Consider the following 20,548-nt stretch of genomic DNA (forward strand, 5'->3'; position numbering starts at 1 on the left):
TTCCATACAACTACCCGAACACAACAGTCGTGCCGGTGTGCCGGTGAAGATGCGGAGGTACTCATATTGCCTACACATCGCCTACGCGCCTCTTCCTCCAAAAGCCAGAGCCGCACAATGCGGCTCTGGCTTTTGGAAAAACAGGGTTCGCCAGTTGTCCTTACTTGAGTTCATCATGCGAGTGATGGCGCTCCGGCCTGCGACGTGTATCATTACACTCGACAGTAACGCGCAACGTTAGCTGGGGTAGACCGGCTATCCAGCCTGCAAGATGAAGCCGTGACGTGTGGCGTATGGAAATCGGGCACCATAAGTGGCAGCACGGATGCTGATCGGCATGTCGCGCACCGTCATTCAGGGGGCAGTTGACAGGCGGCTAGCAAGGACCAGTACGCCTTGGTCCCGACTTCCCTGCAACAAAAAGACTACAAAGCACGCATAGGCGCAGCGCCTCCAGGTTCCGACTGATAAGCCAAACGGAAGCCCTGCATTGAACGAAACAGCAACCGACGTGACCTGGGTGTCGGGGGACAGGTTCAACAGGCCAAGGCGAGACCACGGAAACTCCTCTTTCTTCACCGCGTCTTGGGCAGTCACCTCACAAGCGAACACCGGCTTCTGACTTATATCAGCAACTGCTGCATGTAGACAGCCCGGGTTGCGCGAGCCTGGGCGTCTACTGTCGGCTCCGGAAAATCGCCGGTAATACCCCAGCAAGTGGCCTGTCTCTCGAAGGCCGTCCTGCGGATCTATGCAGCGGACTGAGGTTCTCCCTCGTGAGGTGTTAGGGCTTCCCCATTGGCCGCTTCCTCCAGATCCGTCTCCGCGTCCAGATCTTCGAGCAGAAACTGATCGCAGCCAACAGGCGTCTGGATCGGCTGAGAAGCTCTGCCTTTGTTGGCTCTTTGTCGTGCGGCTCTGCTGCTCTGACTGGTTCGCCGATCTACAGGGAGTCCAAGCACAGCTCCCGCTAGCTGTAGTGACGGGACTCCAGCCGGCCGAGTGCGGACGCTGCCAGGGTCTTGTGCGCTGCCTGCGTGTGTAGGTGACGAGCACGGAGCCAGCGATGGTTCCAAAAGCATGCAGTCGCCGGAGAAGTCCTGGGTCAGGTCTCCCGACGCAGCGCTCGATATCCGATCTTGACAAGCTTCATCCGAGCTGGACATCGAGGGAGAAGCCCCGGGAGTTTCCGGACAAAAGCCGAAGTCCGCTTCGTCACTGCTCACAGTTGTGGGGGGGGAACCCTCATACAGTTCTTCTTCCCCGACTATACTGTCCAAGTCGTAGTCATCGTTGTGCGCAAGCGGGGACTCAGGCGCTGGCAACGCCGCCAAAATCTGCGCAACCGTTTGCTGTACCATCAAGTCAGACAGCGCTACAAGCTCAAACTGTGACGGTGTAAACATCTGTGGCGCGGTCGGATCCTGACTCTTTGTCTGAGACTCGTCGTTCAGTCCAGCAGGGTCTGACTCCAGTAAAGGTTTAGCCTCCGTGTCAGCCTCTTCCGCGTTGCTAGCCGCGTTTTCGCCGTTCTTTTCCGAAAGCCGCTTGTTCACTGCCAGACGCACCGCCCTGGCAGCAGCCGCCGCTTCGGGAGTGCTTCGAGCACTAATCATGCCCACAAGCCCATTCGTTTGGTGAGCATACAGGTACCTTCGAGCAGCGCGATGATACAACGGGAAGCAACCGCGCTCGCGGTCTCCTCGCCTCACGATGAAGATCTCGTGTAGTGATAGCTTGTTACTGAGGCACAGTTGACAAGCTCGATCGAAGGCCCCAGCCGCCGAATCCGTGCGGGCAGACACCAAATCAGCAAGAGAGGAGCTTCCACGCCGACGCTCACTCCTGCCGCTGTCTGCCTTAGCCCCTTCAGAGATCCCCGCATAACCACTTGCCGGACTGCTGTTCCCCCCGTTTACGACAGCCGCTCTGCTGTTGCTCACATACCAACCCTCGTCCCTGCTAAGCTGACGGGAATCCACGCCTTTGAACTGGCAAACTGGGGCCTCCGCGTCCAAGCTGCCGATATACATCAGCGCCAGTGCATCCCATTCGCTGTAGTCAGGGCGGTGACCGGATTTTCTAGACTTCTCGCTGTCGCTCCCACTTTGGACCGCGGTGACCGTTCCGGAATCAACGTCGTCGCCCGACGATGACTGACCTGAAGATGATGCGCCACGTTTCGTAAGGCTTCCACAGCTGTTTGCGCGGCTCAACCTGCCCGATTTGGAGGGACTACGGCTAGCTGAAGAGTCTTCTGTCCTAGAGCCGGTGGTAGTTGCCTCCGGCAACCGTTCTGTAGAGGATGAATTAGCCACTGGTGAACTCTTGCTTTTCTTTTTCTTCTTGTTCCTCCTCTTCTTGCTCTTCTTCTTGAGCTGCTGGAGACGTTCCTCCGCGCGACGCCGTAGTACCTCATCGAGTGGCAGCAACTCCTCCACTAAAATCACCGGCATCGGGTGCCACCAGAACACTTTCCACGCATCATACATGTCTCGGGCACCTCGTAGGAGATGCCGAACACAGACCTTGAAAATGCCTGAAAATCGAGACGAACATGTGAAAAGCACGCAAAACCGAAACTGGCCAGCAGTGTTACAATGCAAACTGGAATGTCAGCTTGTCCTGGAAAGCCGGTGACTCGGTTGTTTTGTCTGGGCTTCATTCGGCTTCCTGTGTTCACGATCAATCTGCCGTCACGCAGCCCTGAAAAGAGAAAAGATCTGTAGCCGTGACTGATGCCATTAGGCCACATCCTGACATACGCACCACCCAAACAGGTTCTACACACACCACAACTACACTACACACAATGGAAGCATGCCTTGGTCTCACCAGCCTGTTCCTTCGTTGCAATCAGTCTGCCATTCCTCGGCCCTTCGTCTCCGCACCGTACGTTAAGAAAGAAATCAGTTCCTCGAATCTTGATCACGCAAGTGTACATAACATGCCAGTAACCGTCCGTGGGTTTCTGTACACAGCTCATGGCTCCTCCTGCTGCACCGGCGGCCACCAGGGCAGCCGCCGAAGCACTGTTAGAAACCCCAGGGTTCCCTCCGTTCTCCACGTGTTGTAAGGTTTCCAAGGCTTGCCGCACTGACGCTGCCAGGTGCTCCTCGAGCCCTGCTAATATACCGCCCCCGTCGCACTGGCTTCCCGCCCCTGGCAACGCCGCAAAATCTATAGGAGCGGCAGCTATACCTAACGGCGAACCAAGAGGCGATCCTTCAGCAGGACTGCTTCCGGAAGGCTTAGACACGCAGACAATACCGTCGTCCAGGAAGCAGCGCCGCGGGGTACGGAGCGCAGTTTCTGCCAGAGATGGCCGAGCTGTCAGTGGCATTGCTGATCCCGAGCCACTTCTCGAACGGGCCGACATCAACCCCTGACCGAACTGGAGGCTGCGCCGTCCGTTGGTAGGGAGCGGTGGCAGCGCTGAGAAACCAGCACTGTCTAGTCGCGGTATCCTCCCGGGCGTGGCATTCTGAGAAGCGCTGCGCACTTTAGCAGGTCGCATCCCTTCTCTTGATCCGGTGGAACCGGCGAGGCCGCTCCGGAGTGGTAACGGTGGGAGTTGGTGTCCCTTCTTACGGCTGTCGATACTGCCCTCGCGCTTCAGATGACAGTCATGTGTCAGCTCTTCGCTACCTCGCGAGTTCTCGGCGCGATACCGCATCAGGCGCTCGGTAGGGCGGACGCGACTGCCACGATACGACTCCACAGGTTCTGGATGCTGTCCGCTGGGGGTACGACTGCTCGTGGCACCCCCCTTCTGCAGGGAGGGGCCTTGCAGGTCAAGACGAGGAACTGGAGCTGCACGCAGCTGCTGGCTTTCGCGGCCGCTCCGGAGGGTGACGCTCTGGCTTCTTGGAAGCCGTGCTGACGAAACCGATCCACGGCGCCTTGACCCGCTGTCTCCTGTCGTTGTGACTCTCCCAGACGGATAAGCGTCAGATATGCCACTGGAAGGGTCGCGCGGAGACCGAAGAAGCAGTCGGTGTGTCACTGAGCCCGGATTGCCGCGAGCCGACCGCACAGCTTCGGCAGCGGCAGCGTTGAGATCCGCTGCTGCTTGCGGCTCGTGTTGCTGGAGTTGCGTGAGAATGCGCGTGATTCTCTCGTTCGCCCGGCGGAAGGCCTCCTTCTGGCTCCAGAGATCGTCTATTTGCGCCTGGCAAGGAAAGAAGTATGTATCGAACACGCATGTTACGAAGCCTGAAACCCAGCAGTCTACCAGCACGGAAAAAAGGTTCTTACTCGGGTGAGGCGATGAAGCCGTTCACGGACACTCTTACTGGAGAGACGACACATCAAATCATGGACGCTATAAGCGCACAGCCCTCTTCAATCGCCATCATCAAGAAATGCCATTCAATGAGTTCTCCCACCTTCAGCTGACTCCTCACACCCTCGACCAGTGTGGTTTCCGAGTGGGCTACGGTGCTGCCACCCCATCGGGACCGACGATTGGGTGCAAAGCTAGGGAATAGTGGATGCTCACATGAAGTAACGGAACTGAATGTGGACACGACAACCGGAGCAATCCTGCTTCCATGAAGGGCGGGTGACTAAGAAACGGAAAAGGGACAACCGAGCCCGTGGATGAAGTGACAACACTACACCCCCAACAGAGTCATTCTGTTACACAAACCTCTCACCTTCATCTCCTGCATCTTCTGTTCGTAGACTTGAGCAGTAGCGGCCGAGGCAGCACCATCCCGCTCATCTGTTGACCCTAATGCCTGACCGACTGCGTCCGCCTCTGTGGTTTGAAGTCCCTCCGAACGCTCTTCTGTCAGCAAGTCAAGTGGCTGTAACCGCGGCGTGCCGCTGCTGGCATCCGGCCTCGAGAAGCTCCCGAGGGGGACGCTGGCGTGAAAACTCGAGACTCCGGGAGCAGCCTCGGTTTCAGCCCTTGCTGCCATGGAGCTCGATGGCCCGCCTGGCAACAGGTCAGGGGCCACGGCGGCCTGCATGTCCATGATTTCACGGGTAGTCTGCTTCTCTGCCGTGCACCATGAGAACCTGTTTCTGTGAAGAACCGGATAGTCCACAGGACAATTTCCCTAAGCACTTCAAAAGTACGCGCAGGTGAGGCCGGCCCAAATGATAGTGAGTTAAGTCTTGGACAAAAGCGAAAAGTGGCACCTTAATGAAAGCTGTTGGGTTCCAGGTGGCAAACGCGTGTCTGTAGTCTGACCAGGATCGCTCGGGCTTCACCGAGAACAACCACATTGTTTAGCTTTCACCAACTACTGCCGACGGCAACCCAACTGAGAAAGCATTGCCGTCAAAACAGATACCTGACGATTTCTACTGCTATGAGGACGTGACCGCCACCCCGAGACTTCAGGAGGCCACCCTTGCTGACACATTGAGGAAAGCGACAACAAAACATAAGCGGCGCAGCCACTCACCGGCCTGGCGGGCAAGAAGGACGATTGGGAAGTTCCAGTGTTGCAGAGGTGCTCGGAGCAAGTCGGACGACCACACAAAAAAAAGAAAAACTGCTTCAAGGCCTGTTCGTTTCACCCAGCCGTGGCGACGTCGATGCAGCGGTCTTGCGGACAGGCCCCTCATCAGAGGCTGCTAGTTGACGGCCGAGCCGTCCCGGAGTCGGTTCAGCAGGAAACAGCGATGAGAGCAGCAAACAGTTGCAGCTTTCTTATGCTGCTGTAAAAATCCAGCACCACTGTAGAACCGGAATGACGACAAAAGAAAACTTCATGGTCAACCATTCTGCAGTGCTCTCATGAAAACCCGTACAGCCACGCGCGTGGTTAGGCCTATCACCCGGCCTTGGGTCGAACAGTCCAGGCATCAAGGCAGCTGTGCTGCCATTGCTGCAAGCCGCAGCTGCAGCGGAGCCGCGCAGCCAGCATCCAGGGCTTATCCCCCCCAACTTCGACCGCGCATGGCATTTCCTGGGGCGAGTAAGCCAGGTCGAGTAGCAGGGGAAGTACGCCGGAATGCTCTGGAAGGAACTAGGCAGCCGCTGCCGCGCGGTTGACGAGCTGTTAGCCGTCTACTAGCGCGAGAAACGCGCCACCGCGCCGACCCTACCCAGTCTCCGGGTTTCAACGTTACGCTTCGACCTTCGGCGGGTTGTCACCCGCGGGCCTTCCTGCCTGTACCCGATGGTAGCCGGATCTGAACCTCGCTTGCCATTAGCGTGACCCTAACTGCCATAAAGGTTTGCGTCTTCGGTCGGTTACGACAGCCCCAAAGGCCGGACGTCGGTGAGACACACCGGACAACGGCCGCCAACAGTTTAGCTCACTGCAGTAATACACGTACGCACACTGGTACACCACGAAGCCGCAGGAAGCGTAGGACGCACGACGATACGGAGGAGGAGGGACAGCTGTTTGGTGTCTTCTCGTGAGGGCTTCAAGGGCGCCTACAACGCCTCGCTGCTTTCCCGTCTCTAGCGGGATGAACGCCAGTCACCCCTCGGCCTCACCTGCCTGTTCAGCGCAAAAAGAACACGCCCTCAGACTCAGTGAGAAAAGCAGGAACAGGCGAAGAAGTACACCAGTTATCCGAATCTGACAAGACGGAGACGCCCCTAGCCTCACCGTCGAGGAGAAGATACCACTTTGTCCCAGAAGGCGGCCGTCGGCAGCCATCGCCGTGCTTTCGATGTGGGATCGTAGCTGTGGAGAAGGAAAACCTCAGCTACGCGGCTTACTTTGCCGTTAGCAGGAGGGACACCACCGTCACCTGGGACAACTCAGGCCACTCTCAAACGGAAGAAGACTATCCCCATCAGAAAGGTGTCGCAGACAGTTGTCAACGGATGGGTGTTAGAAACAGCTCAAAACACCCATCGAGTGGAGCCTAGCGCCAATGAAGCGCCCTAGCGGATCTGCGTGCCGCACCCGCACACGGATGATTCGGTTACGGCTTCCAAAACGTGCTGGCATGTAACACGTAACGACTGCTGGCAAGGGACTGCCGTGTTATGTGAGACGGCCGATGAATTTGTTTCGGCTACTGTGCCGGTGAGTGTGCGCCATACATCTGGTTAGGGTCTCTTTCACTCTGACTGTGTTTCGCGTTGCACGAGCATGGAAGAAACACCGCGATCCCCGGGGCGCGGGTGGTTTTACTGTTCCAGAGATTGTTTTGTTATTCTCTTGTCCGGCGCGGAACTGCACCATTCTGCCGGCACACACGGCTTCAAATGAGCTCACTGCTGTTACAAAGTGTTATGCCTGCAGAAGGCAGTAGGTGCGTAGCAAGGTAGCCCTGAGGAATCGAGGATAGTTGCGTACTACTGAAGTGACGACATAGTGTGCTGCTGCCTCTCCGCCGGGGAGGCCCCAATGTGAACGCTTCCCTCCACGCTCCCGCTGAGCTACCTTGCTACACAACTACTGCCTTCTACAGGTATAACACTTTGTAACAGCGGTGAGCTCATTTGAATCCGTGTCTGCCGGCAAAATCGAGCGTCCCCGTTCGAGTGCTGAAGCTGCGGCGTAGAGAGAGGGACACGACGTTTTCTCCTTATGAAACGAAGAAAAAGTTGCTTCTTGGGCGCGAGCCCGCTGATTGTTGGCGTCGTTGTTTTGTTTGGCGAAGTTAGTATTAAGTGTTCTCTCCGCAGCTGTTACCGGCTAAGAGAGGGATCGCGGCTGTTGCCGATCGTGGTGGGAGCGGCGGAGCCCACGCCTACCTTCGTCTCTGTAACAAAGCGTTCAGGAGGGAAAACTCGAGTGAGCTCTTCCTCTCACGTAGCTTTGCACGAAAGGTAGCATTCATGTAGCTACTGCCGCGCACTTCACCAAGAAATTTCAGATTTTAACTCGAGGGCGACTCCATGCTAAGCACTCCTCCCGAGCGTCTGCCTTCGGTGGGGTTCTCCCGAAGTAACCGGCCGCGAAGAATTCGTTCCACCACCCCGCCCGTCACAGACGTCACAACGTGCGTATTTCAAGTGGTCAACACAGAGGAATCTCTCTGTACTTTCCCGACAGTAGTTCCGATTTTTCACTTTGTTAGCAGCTCTGCGTGCCCGTTGGCCAGCATTCCAGTTGACTCTCCTGTCTCCAGTCGGCTTCACCTCACTCTCGTTCCTGCTGTCCGCCGCTCTTACATGATTCCTAAGCGAGGACTGCCTGAAAGTGGACTGGGGTTTTCATACAAAAAGAGTGGTCGCACGCCACAGGCGAGTCAGGGAAACTAAGGGGAATACCACATTCAGTGATGTGAACGAACTGGTTTCAGTCCACGCTGCATCGAGAATTGATCACGGGTAACACGCGTGACTGCAGTGAGAGTGATACCTTGCTGAGTACAAACGTTGTCTTTCAGCGATATCCCCCTGCTTAAAGAGGATCCCCAACATGTTTCCGCCGTCCAACGTGCTACTCGCAGGACATGGGCACGCGTGCGCCGCGGCTCGAGAGAAGCATCTACATATCTAGGACAAACCTGCCTTCAATGTGGGTTCATTGGTACGTGACCAACAACGCCATACTACTACCAAGACAAAGGAAAGGTTCATTCCGCACTGCGATGCACTTTCGTCTTTACTCATTTCTGTATCCCTCGCTTCCTTCGCAACAGCTCCTTGTCCTCTCCGGCTGTATTCTGTCCCACTAGTGTCTCCATGCCCCTCCGAAGACCTTGCTCCTTGCTGTCACACGTACACAGCCTCCGCGTTACGGCTGCGGGGGCCTGCGCCGTCTCAACTTCCCACATGAGGCGTTGCAGAATATCTCCTGTTGACATCACGAGCAGAAAGAGGTCGCAATGGTTCCAGAACCATGTAACGAAGTGCGCTCCACGAGCAGGAACAGTCGATCTGAGGTTCTGGCGCACATGAGAAGCAGCTTAGTCACCACCTCTCGCCACACTTCCCCTGGCGCGACACCCGGGTTGCCACTGGAAGGCGGCAGGTATTGACCGTCAGGGTGCAAACTGTGGTTCTGCTGCAAGAGGACTGCCTTGCAGTGGAATCTGGTACTCTATCTGCGCTAACTACGCACAAGACCCTACAAGGTGCACCTGCGTGCACATTTCGAAGCACTAGTACAGCCGCAAACCCGGACCGAGAAATGTTTGAAAGATAAGTGATAAAATTCCAAGCAAAACCAGGCAGCAGTTTGACTGCTGTGACAAGAAGCAAACACAATATCTTGTCAGGTATGGAGTTCACTTCTCGGCTTTGTGTACTAGGAGCCCGGCGCCGCTCGGCTCACCAAGATAAGCGGCATTGTGGCAGAGCTTCGGGAAGACATCGGCTTCTAGACAGACAATTCCGCTGGTCCGATCGTGCCGCTCGGGGCCTACAATATCAAGCAGACGCTGCTCTTGCCTGCATAAAGAGCAATCGAAAGGCCATCTTTACACATACAAGCAACACGCATGCCAGGGTTCCACAGGTCTTGCTTACAGCCACCCGCTGTATCCAGCGGACACCTTCTGAGAGGAAGTGGACCAGCGTACAAAACTGGAAAGAGAACTCTTGTCTTCTGCTTGTGTATTTGCACTATCGGACAACCGTATTCCCGTCACCATCGGGCCCGAGGACAGACGATGCGGACAAATGAATGGAAATGACAACCTTGTCAACAGCTAGTACGCTCGGTAAACCTGTCTCGTACGAACCCCTTTCCTGTTGCGGTCGCTCAGGGTCCGGATGTCGCAGTACCGGTACACTCTGTCAGAGGCTGAGAGAGAAGTGATACCTTGCCATGTTGCCAACTAGCTGTCCCATAACGCGAAAGATGGCGCGGCCCTGGGAGAGGGTCGTGTTTACCTCTTGCCACCGGACTTCGCTCGCCCGCCTCCAGCCCCTTTGCAGACACTGGTTTTGTTACTACACCGGAACGGCATACAACCAGACGAGGTGACGCTCATCGGGGGATACACAGGCGGCCTGCGCCAACAGCGAGCCCGAAAGCAAGACATCCGCACCTATCTGTGAGCTTGAGATCGCCGAGTCTGAAGGAAACTCGACACTCTGTTTTGCTCGGCTCCTCTTCCACTTGCGGCGGCCCCCAGAAGACCTGAAGCCCACGAGCGAGACAGACACGAATGACAGAGGTGCATAGTACGAGGCAGAAAAGGAATGTGAAGATTGGAAAATCGGCTTGCGGACTAGACGCCCCGCCAAAACAACCAATCAGCAGATGTCTGGAATCCCCCTGGAACAACAGAACATTTCAAACAAAGTGACGGGAAGTGGAGAAAAACCGCAGTTCACGTCAAGGCTAGCTGAGGAACTGTCCCGCTCGCAGTGATGAATGAGACACGAAAATTCTGCCGTCCTGTCTAGAAGACACCTGCAAACGCCACGGTTTCAGAATAACTGACAAAGCCTTGAAGTATGAGACCATACAACACAGGAAGATGCAGCCATTGTGGGCAGTGCGGACCTGAGAACGTCAGTAGTATGCCGACCATCGCCAGCGACGGGCTTACGTCATAGTGCAGTGTATGGGGGAAGGAAAATCGTGAGTGGACTGAAAGAAACCACAAAAAAGACGGAAAAAGCATGTGGAGGAGAGAGAGCATACGTCCCGGTCGCCACCCATCCAGGGGGGGCACAGAAATCACCTGAAGAGCTGGGCATCTAGTGCAAGCAGCCGCAGGAATCAACTACTTCGCTCGCGCAGACGCGTGACGTCGTAAGAGACAATAGCGAACCGTTCGTTCTCCCTCTCCACGTGAGTTCACGTTCATCCGCGTGACAGAGACCCTTCAAACTCGTGCATCGCCAGGAATATACACATACGACGTAGGTAGCGGAAGCATACACCTGGCTCCCTGCTTCAAGGAACTCACGAAATGAGCCGTAGACTGGCACGGCATTTGCCTGGTAATAAAGGACTGGAAAAAAGACCTAAAACGATCACGTGCTCGAGGGTTGCTCGTCACCAAGAAGACAGCCAAGGAGACACGCTACCGGGCTCCTGGTTAACCTCTACGCCTCAGGAGTAAACACGGTTCCTTGTTTAACTGTCGGTCTCTTAACATCTCACCCTACTACTAGCCAGTCCCATAGCTTGCCGCCTCCGATGAGGCAACGCCTCGCCACTGACGAACAAATATGTGTCCGCCAGATAAACTGAGGGCACCTTCAGCTGTCAATAAGACTTCAGCGTTAACAAGAACGGGGGAAATCTCCTTCCTTCTTTGCCAAAGTTCATATACTTCAGAATGTTTAGGAGATGACTGGCAGTCTACACGAAAAGAATCCCATTTATTATCCGTCTTACGTGGAGACCGCGGCAGGACGGCCTGATGCTGCAGCTTCGTCAACGGGGTGACAAAAGAGCGTCCAACAGGAACAGCACCATACCTTGTTCTGGCCCTCCTCTTCCGGTTTGATCCTGCAGGTTTGACTCCGTGATCAGAGGAGACCCGCCTAGGTGCTGAAATAATCTTCTCACCCTTCGATCCACTGTTGCCATAAAGATCTTCATCTTCGCTATCAGCATCGTGGGTCAGCCCTACAAAACGACGAAGCTGTTTGCGAAGTTTTCACAGAGAAAAAGAGCGCACTCGCACACACCTGTCGGAAAGCCACATGGGTGCTCTTGGTCGTTACGCTTGCAGGCTTTGGATACAGTCACGTGGCAAGAGTCGTGACTCTTTCCGAAACAGCATCCCACAAGCAGAGGTCTACCTAAGAATACCCCGATGAAGAGAGGAGTTTGAGTGTCAAAGCCACTCGACCGACTAGCACACAAGTAAATTTAGTTCAAGCACTGCTTCCAAAAATCGCACGGGGTTCATGAGCATGCACGGGTTCACACGATGCACACAAACACCTCCTCCACCTACGCGGTACTTATTTCGATACGTGAACATGCGCTTGGTCTTCCAGCCCGCTACTGCGCGAGAAACCTGCGAGCGAATGTTTCGAGCGACTGTCGACGGCGGCTCCGGGGTGCTCCGGTCTTCTAGACGGATAGGTGGGAGACTGCAGTCATGAGAGATGGGCAGTGGGACAGAAGAAAAGCACGCCGATGACTCAATCCAAGAGACCTGGCAAGTGGAGGGGATGAGCCATGTAGAGCTTGTGGGGCCAGCAGAACTTGCTGTCTCCGTGCAAACACCAGTACACAATGCAGTACACAATATGTAATCGCTACTTTGGGCAGCTACGATGGGCTTCGCTTTGCCCTGCAGTTGCTCCGGTAACTGTAGATGCGTTCAGACGCTAGCTAGCCGTTTACTGCACCACCTGGGACCTCTAAAGGTGTCCGAGAGTACAGGCTTATGGTTTGTCAGCCAGGGGTGGAGACAGCCGAGATGTGGCAGTACTGTCAGTGAGGGCCACCTAAGCAAGGGAAACGAAAAGCCCACATGCCGTTGCCCTTCAGATTTTGTACAGGGAAGTATACAGTGAAAGTGAAAGAGGCTGTTGGTAGCGCTGACTAAAAAGCAAGCTCCAGAGAGAGTCAGAATGCTTCTCACTTCTCACCAAACTTTCGTAGACTGCTGCTCGGCGTTCAAAGTGACTTTCTCCTTCTTCCCTCGCTTCTTCTTCCAGCGGACTTGAACCGCAGAAAGACCTCCACCTGGGACGAAGCCATCAGGCAAGGCCTCCCACAGCTGGCTTGGACCTGCAGAGCCGCCCAGCTTGTGTCCTGTCGGGAAATGACAGGCAAGACTCGACCGAAAAATGGATGTCTGGGCTGGGGGTCGGCGGAGACCGTGCCCCAACAAAAACGGACGAAGAGACGAGTTACTTGATCGAGAACTCCAAAAATACGGAGATAGGACCAGAGAGGGAGAACCAAGCTGACGCTGTTCACTGGGGGATGAAAAGATAGCACTCGACGAGGAAAAGGGTCGAGTCCTTTGCACGCAAACCCCGGGCGCTGTAGGAGTCCCAGAGCCATGCCAGGAATTCACTACTGACCGGCGAGACGGTGCGGGAGTCGGCAACCTATGGAGACCGCTCGGAGCTCCTTTACAGGACAGAATGGACTGCTGCGCCACACTCCATCGTTTCCGAGACGGGCGCCCGCGGATCATTTCCGACACGTAAAAGTGGGAGAAGCCAGCACTGAGACAGGTCAGGACACGAGAAGCCTTCTCAACGTTTGCAAAACCAAGGTGCTGTTGACTCCTTCGGGCCTTAGTCGCGGGCCCGCTGCTTGGACTGAAGTATAGTCCCGTGGACCGACCAGATATACAGGATCTGAGGGGTGCGTCAGACGCAACTGGCGACGCTGCGAGCAGAAACAGCTGTTGTAAGACCGAAACCCGACGAGAGGTGAAACTAGGGTAATAGGCAGAGCAGACCGGAGTAGCACAGCAGGCGATTAAGGAGGACGAAGCTTGCATGGACGGCGAAGGTGGAAGGCAAAGGGGCCTTGCGAGAACGGTTAGTCTGCGTGGTTCTCCCAGAGCATTGCAGAAAGCTGAGGAGTGCATACCGTCGACTCTGAGCAGACTGGATGGCGGCGGGAGGTGCCGGAGTACAATTAAGTTGGGAATCATCTTCGGCAGTCCAGTGTACCAGACACCTGCTATCTCATCGGTACACTACACTCGAATACTCTTGAGCTGGGCGTTGCGGCTGGGGCATTGTTCGACGGCCCCTCAGAATCTACCATTACACGCAGCAAGAACACAAGCTTCGGCCGTCTTGCTGATGTAGCGGTCCAGGGACGCCTGATCGTCACACTGAGAAGTCTCCCTTCCGTTGACACTAACTACAAGGCCCAGAAAAGGTCGAAGCTGCTCCGGCGCGTCTTCGGCAGCACACGCTCGACGTTGTCAGACGTTTTACGTCGCAGCGACGCTGCCCTACAAGGCATGCACGTTCCGAGAACTCCAAGAGAGACTGCATGCACTTCTGGAGACAGAGGGTGTGAGAAACTGCTACGCCGTGAAACGTAATCACCTAAGGGGCGAGTCAACTCAGCTGTGCAGGCGAGGGTTTTCGGGAGGACAGTGCAAAGTGGCTGAAGTTAGTGTGGCTCTGATGTGCGGCGAGAACGTACTGGGGGCACGGCGACCTGGCGTCGGGGCTGCGCGCGAATTCCGTGACAGCTCAGCGTCTTCATGGGAACTACGTACTCAGACGGGGAGCGCGAAGCCCCTAGCAGGCAAAGAGGGAAGAGAATTCTAGGCCTGTGTTGCCTTAACAAAAGGGGCGAAAATACCTGGGCTTCCCGACGTGCTTGGCGGCGCTCCACCACCAAGTGGCCGACTGCAGCTCGCTGAGAAGTGACCACAGCAGCGGATAATTCTATCCGAGTTACGAGCACAGAGAAGCTACGATACGCACCCGCCATTGGAAGCTTCATCGTCAAAACAGTTGGCAAGCGTCATCGATGTGGACTGCCTGTACGTTGGAAGGTCTAGGTACGAAAGGGTTTCGGGGGTTACCAAAAATAAGCCGATGGTGGCCCCAGGGGGGAAACGACCGCGCACGGATGCACTGGCCTCCTGCAGAGGATCGGACATGCGTTCCCTTGTGCGCGAAGGAGAACTGGTCAACGAAGCTTGACTTCTGCCAACCCGTTACTTGAGGAATCACCTTATCTCTCTTCCTCTTTCTTCTTTTCTCTTTTCTTGTCTCTTGCGACCTTGCTGACCAGGCAAAATGGTGAACGTGCCGAAACTACGCAACACCTTCTGCAAGGGGCCCAAGTGCCGCCGCCACCAGCCCCACAAGGTTTCGCAGTACAAGAAGGGCAAGGATTCGTTGGTTGCCCAGGGGAAGCGGCGTTACGATCGCAAACAGAAGGGTTTTGGTGGACAGACAAAGCCCATTTTCCGCAAGAAGGCGAAAACCACCAAGAAGATCGTCTTGAAGCTTGTAAGTCCCCCGCAATTTCTCAGTGCGGTCCCAGACGTTCAGTCCGGAATCCACAGCTCCTTTTTTTTTCGCCGCCGGGTTTCTCCCTTTTCGTCTTTGGGCCGAGGTGACTCGTACTCGACAGTTAGTGTGTACCGGCTGGCCATGTGTCGCGCGTGCTTCGGGGGCGTGGTGTGGATGGTAGGCCCGTCGAGACTTTCGTGTCCACAGGGTGAGACTCTCTTCTCCCAGTCTCACTTGGTTTCAGGTGGTACCTATCATCTGAGGAGCTGCTGGTAGATTACCTGTCTGCTAGGTCGTCAATGCGCGAGACTCAAGAGGGGCCGGTGGCTGTGCTGTACTCGCTGGGGAAGAGTGCCGGGGGTTTAGTCCTGTGAGTAAAGGTGATCGGTAACTCTGTTTTCACATAGCGTGGCCTGACGGCTCCGCGGTTGCGTACGAGGCCTCTGTTGGCTATGGCACTTCTGGAAGTTTTCCTGAACTTGGACATCAACACTGTGGGTGAGCCCAAGAGGTTGGACACGCCGGAAAGCTTTAGGCAGCACCGGCGTGTCTGAGCGTGTGACTGCCCTTGTTTCAGGAATGCACGAAGTGCAAGACAAAGCGCTTGTTGCCTATCAAGCGATGCAAGAGCTTCGAGCTTGGCGCGGAGAAGAAGAGCAAGAGCGGGCCAGGGTACTGAGCGGCTGCCGTTCGCATGTCCACCTGTTGTCTGTTTCTCTCGTCTCTTACTTCTGAGCATGCGGTCCCTGGCGAGGGTTGCATGGTTACACGGCGGCCGTTTTGCGCAGCGGGGGTTCTCAGTGGCTGGAGAAGGGACGGGACTGTTCTGTGTTGCCGAGCATAGCACTTTTTGCCCGCAACCACGGAGTATCTGGAGGTGAAAATGGACCAGACTCGGCATTCGGTAGTCTGTGGAGGCGAGATATTTTCGTTACCCCGTGTGAAAGAACTCACCGTACTGTCGCAGAATGTTCTAGCCCCGGCATGTGGCTTGTTACCCTCCGTAGACCCATTCTTGGGTATGTTCAGGATACAGCTCGAGAAAGACCCTGGTGCAGGCGGCGAGAACTGTGCGGTGTGCCGCCCTGGACAGCCGTAGTAACGTCGTCACCGGGCAACCCGGGGTGTTCCTTGTTAGCAGATGGCTGTCAACCACGGTAGGAAAGCAACACGTCGGAAGAGATCACCGCACTCCCCGTAGGCAGCTTGTTTTCATCGAGAAAGGGGAAGTCTCACTCCACGACAGGGTGGATCTCGCCGCAGCCCTGGGTAGCTCACGGAGATCGACCGAACTAGACTGGGCAGGGTTTTTTGGTTGGACGCCTACCGACCATTACACCGTAGACTCGTCTCTCATTCCACCCTCAGTCAACAGTGCAGAGTTTTGCAACGCAGGTGGAGTGATGGGACGTCCACTTTACTCCGCAGAGGTGGCATGACTGCGTTAGTGACTGGAGGCTACCGTGGCGGAACCATCTGCAAGATGCAGACGTCTCACCCATGCAGTGCGCTCGCCTACTACTAGCACTGGCAATCAAGGTAGCTGCGGCCGCTAAGACACCCTTGCTGTCAGCTTCCAATCAGTTCAGAGGTACTTCGTAATTCTCGAGTTGTTTTGTGTTTCTGTGGGGTAGCTATTCAGCTGTTACCAAGACAGCAAACCGGCGGATTCCCGTAACTTTTCGTCATGCTGGCTATGGGGAGGTAGCCTTCACTGGTCGGATTACCTGTTTAGACCCCATTCTACCTTCGGGCTGAGCCGCTCACCGATTTACGGCCCCGATCGTCCGCGTGGGGACAGCACTTGGGGACAGGTGCAGGAGTTAAGATCTGTCGTTGCTCTAGCAGCGTGTCAGTGTAGTCAAGAAATTGTCTGACTGGTGGTAGCTGGAGGACATTAGCGAGCCTTGAGCACCTTTTTTTCCCGTTTCCGGCTGAAGGCTTCGAAGCGGAATGAGTTTAGCTCTAGTACTAGATAGGCTGTCTACAGCACAGGGTGTGTCGAGGACAGCGAGCCACGCATCATCTCGAGCCTGAAACGAAGAAACCTTGGGAGGGCATGCATCAGCTCGACCTCCCTGGTGATCTCCTAGGCCGATACGGTACGTGGTGACCGTTTCACTCTCGAAAAGCACTCTGTTTATCAGCAAACGAGCATTTTTTATTTCCTGGTCTGCCTGCGAAGTAGTAGGTGTCATTTTTTTTTGAAGCACACCTATTCAGTTTCACGGGAGCGAGGTCGTGTCACAAGCATCTGTACCGCGCCCGCATCTATGCCTTTGTCTTCCAACCATCCCGACTTCTGCCTTTGCTAGCCGTATGTGTTTTCGACCTTACTTATCTAGCGGATGCCCTTTGGTGCCCCATGTATACCATCCTGCTTCCACATAGGAATGCCTGAATGCTCGAGTCTGCGTACGGGCACATCTCAGGACTTCTAACTAAGCGGTCATCCTGTCCAACAACAGGCGGGTTGGCGTTACGCGTGGCTTGGAGCCTTCTACATAGTCTTTCGAGCTCCGCGCTGCTCATGAGCTGCGAACCAACACGACTTCTGTTCTCTGCCTCTCCGCTCTTGCCAATATTCTCAGCGTCTCTATACCTAGCTTTTTTCCCGCGTAACGCCTCATTCTACGACCCGTGTAGCGGAGGGAATATCTTGCGTTTTCTGCTGAAAAGATCTGCCCAGCCAAGAACAGTCGCGCCGGAATTACCCGTGACTTGGACACTGGGTCCACGAGCCCAAAGGGCCAGTACTCATTTCGATTTCTGGGGCACTTGTTTTATTCGCCGGTGGTCTCCCTCCCCCAGAATTTCTTGCGAGCATGTTTGTGTGGATCTCATACGCTGAGAGTCTGTTCCGACGTGGTCTTGTCCTTGTACCTGCATATACCTAGTCGCGTGTCATCTTCTGTAGATCTCGGGAGACAGGAGGCCACCTGAGCTTTCGCAGAGTCCCGACCTCGCGAAGATAGAGATGGCCTCGCAATCCCCTTCCGCATCTAGAACAGCAGACATGTGTGTGAAGCATCTGTGCAAGCGTGTCTCCGCGGCTGGGCCCGCGCAACGTTCGCGCTAAGTTCTCCAGCAGCACCATTCTTTCCAGGTGTCTTACTCAGTCCGAAGTTACGTACAAACAGCGCCCAAGTGCATGCGCAGCTGGGTCACCCCTCGCGTTTGACTTCACGAAGTGAAGGGAGAGCCCAATTCAGCCTCGTGGCAAGTTTTCACCATGTTAGAAAGTCTGCTAAATCGGGTTCTTCGGAGATATCTCAGCTCTTACGTCGAGGACATCAATACGGGCGAAGTGTCTCTCTGGGGTGGAGATGTCGTTCTGCGCGACTTGCAGCTGCGACCTAATATCTTGGAGAAAATTCTGGGCCCCACAGCGGATTCACTAGAGTAAGACAACGCGCGCATGTCACTCAGTGACTCCGTCTACTCGTTCTCGCATACACACCTAAGCGATTGCCGGAGTGTTGCAGTCCAAATGAGCGACCGTATGAAGCACTGTCGGTTCTGTGACTGCCTGTGTCTATTTAAAAGCATTTCCGTGGGCTGAGTCCTGATCACTTGGGACAGGTGATCGTACGTATGTGAATCTTCTTCATCTGTCCTTGCGCAGAATGCTTGCATCCTCCACATGTAAGGCTGCAGTTCGTGGTTGCTCAAAGAGCCTCTGTCTCTGCAATCACTAACGAAGCATCACTTGTATCGACCCCGTCTTCATTGTCCCCCGGATGTGGCATGCCTGGTGTTATGGGAGCGTACCGGTGCTGTGTGCCTTCCATGACGTTTCCCATGAGACGGTGTTACTTTGGTTTGTTGAGGGAGTCGTGCATTCTCACCCGCAGTGGCTCAGTTGTATCGCGGTGTCTCTCTTGTTTTTGCGCGTCATCAGACTGGTATACGGCGGCATCCGGGAGTGCCGATTGTCGATCCCCTGGCAAAGCCTGAGGACGGACAACGTCCTGATACACCTGGATGTAGTCCAGATCGTTCTACGTCGAAAGAGGAAGGCACTGTGTTTTTCTCAGCACAACGGACTGTCCGCACAAGCGTCCTCATCCTCCTGTACCGCCAGACTTCCTGGAGAACGGCCAGGTGACGGCGACTATCAAGAGAAGGGTGAATTTCGGCGTCACCGGCTAGACGGGAGCAAACAGCCCTCTGAAGAAACGCGTCCTTGTGGGGGAAGAGAACGAGATGCAGCAGTCAACTTCCCCTCCCACTCATGTAGAGGTGACTCTACGGGAGGGGAAGGACCTTCATGTGGCTCGGAGGCAGGCCGGTCCGATGCTGTCCCTTCACAGAAAGAGTCATCTATAGCGAGTCATCAACAGAGATCTGGAAAAGACAGCTCGGATTTCTCTGATCCCAGTTCCTCATCTTTTTCCCTACCGAGCTCGGGGTCTTCATTTGCGCGCCAGACAGGCGGATCCTGGTTACGGTCTCTTCTGGCCTCAACTCTGTCCAATACGGCTGTACGAGTTAGCAATGCCGTTCTCAAGTATCATGATGGACCTCATACAGCGTCTGTATCTTTAGGGCTCCTTCTTCTCGAACCCAGAGAGAAGCATTCTCCCCAGCTACCTCCGGGTCAACCAACTGACTGTCTCTCTACAATCTCAGGCTCTCAGAATACGAACCACCGTTCCCGGCCGAGACCAGGAGATGAAGGGAGAAATCTTTCGAGTGGTGGGATGGCTGGAAGCCAAGGAGTCCGAGGCGGCGGTGGCAGGAAGGAATCCACGCCACAGACTCATCCTCTGTTAGCTTTCTTGAAACTTCAGCAACCAGGGAGCCCTGCGACTCCACCTGCTGTATCGCCTGCTGGCGGTAGCAGCTCTCATGGCTCGGATGGGCCAGCTCAACAAGGTCTGTTTGTTCACCGACTTTGCCGAGTGAAGGATCTTACGGTCTGCGTTGATACCCAGGACGAGCGCCATCCTAGACCGGACAGGGGCCAAGCAACAACAGGTAGGCCAGTGTCACATTTTTTCGTTGAGGTTCACCCGAGGTTGGATCATTGAAGGTTTAGCTGTTCTAGGTATTAGTAGTTTACTTAGTTCTATTAATTTTATTGGTACATGTATCTTTTTAGGATCAAGTAGTGCTAACAGAGCAAATATCTTGTATATTTGGGCCATTATCTTTACGGCTCTTATGTTAATTATAACTCTTCCTATCTTAACTGGAGCCTTAGTAATGATTTTACTAGATCTACATCTCAATACAGAATTCTATGATTCTATGTATTCAGGTGATAGTGTATTATATCAACATTTATTCTGGTTTTTTGGACATCCTGAAGTATATATTCTAATTCTACCTGGTTTAGTCTCGATAAACTACACTTCAGGTTAAATTTAGAAGTCAAGTAGGTACGAACAAGGATTGATTATGTCCCTCACTGCATTAAGGTTGTGTAGTCAACTTTGTACGTGTAAAAGCATGGTCCATTAATATCCTACGGCTTCAAGGTTATCTAATATTGGTTGGGTATCAAATCCATAAGCATTACACGATACATATTATATTGTAGCTCACTTCCATTTTGTGTTATCTTTAGGTGCTGTATTAGCTACAATTTGTGGTTTTGTATATTATGCTAAAGATATGTTTGGAGATACTTTAAACTTCTTCTTACCTGTGACTGGTGGTTCACATTTCCTAAGTATTTGGTTCTTTGTATTCCTATGTAGTATTATGCTTATCTTCATACCTATGCATATATTAGTACCAGTAGGTATT

The 20,548-nt window shown here is 54.5% G+C and overlaps 4 protein-coding genes across 4 annotated transcripts in view; 2 read left to right on the top strand and 2 right to left on the bottom strand.

Moving 5' to 3' along the window:
* Window positions 1-507: 507 nt before the first annotated feature.
* Window positions 508-6,295, bottom strand: CSUI_000171 (uncharacterized protein). The gene is made up of 4 exons (XM_068060405.1): window positions 5,418-6,295; window positions 4,659-5,031; window positions 2,836-4,171; window positions 508-2,539 (listed from the first exon to the last, which is right to left on the bottom strand). The coding sequence occupies exons 2-4, from the start codon at window positions 4,980-4,982 to the stop codon at window positions 750-752; spliced, it is 3,450 nt and encodes a 1,149-aa protein (XP_067927638.1). The 5' UTR covers window positions 4,983-5,031; window positions 5,418-6,295; the 3' UTR covers window positions 508-749.
* Window positions 6,296-8,538: 2,243 nt separating this feature from the next.
* On the bottom strand, window positions 8,539-14,264 carry CSUI_000172 (mitochondrial ribosomal protein s35; the record flags this gene model as incomplete). Its single annotated transcript, XM_068060406.1, has 10 exons — window positions 8,539-8,726; window positions 9,207-9,322; window positions 9,925-10,016; window positions 10,432-10,472; window positions 11,229-11,478; window positions 11,797-11,935; window positions 12,440-12,605; window positions 12,708-13,027; window positions 14,147-14,189; window positions 14,258-14,264. The coding sequence occupies 10 exons, from the start codon at window positions 14,262-14,264 to the stop codon at window positions 8,539-8,541; spliced, it is 1,362 nt and encodes a 453-aa protein (XP_067927639.1).
* CSUI_000173 (uncharacterized protein) lies at window positions 13,607-15,673 on the top strand (the record flags this gene model as incomplete). The annotated part of the gene is made up of 2 exons (XM_068060407.1): window positions 13,607-14,791; window positions 15,372-15,673. A coding segment is annotated over one exon (258 nt), but the record flags the coding sequence as incomplete, so codon positions are not given.
* Window positions 15,674-16,612: 939 nt separating this feature from the next.
* The window catches only part of CSUI_000174 (amine-terminal region of a tm vesicle-mediated sorter), a 39,238-nt gene continuing 35,302 nt past the window's right edge, over window positions 16,613-20,548 (top strand). The window contains exons 1-2 of the mRNA XM_068060408.1: window positions 16,613-18,196; window positions 18,696-19,774. Of these exons, the coding sequence (XP_067927641.1) occupies window positions 18,027-18,196; window positions 18,696-19,774 (1,249 nt within the window). The 5' untranslated portion in view covers window positions 16,613-18,026. The remainder of the gene's footprint in view (window positions 18,197-18,695; window positions 19,775-20,548) is intronic.

This window comes from Cystoisospora suis (assembly GCF_002600585.1).
Source record: "Cystoisospora suis strain Wien I chromosome Unknown contig_72, whole genome shotgun sequence".
Taxonomy (NCBI): domain Eukaryota; phylum Apicomplexa; class Conoidasida; order Eucoccidiorida; family Sarcocystidae; genus Cystoisospora; species Cystoisospora suis.

Bases quoted from the DNA above. Each gene is read 5' to 3' on its own strand.
- CSUI_000171 (XM_068060405.1), bottom strand. From the start codon at position 4,982: ATGGACATGCAGGCCGCCGTGGCCCCTGACCTGTTGCCAGGCGGGCCA. The intron at 4,172-4,658 runs GTGAGAGGTTTG...TTTCCTTGCCAG, and splicing joins AGAAGATGCAGGAGATGAAG to GCGCAAATAGACGATCTCTG. The intron at 2,540-2,835 runs GTGAGACCAAGG...CTCGATTTTCAG, and splicing joins TGCAACGAAGGAACAGGCTG to GCATTTTCAAGGTCTGTGTT.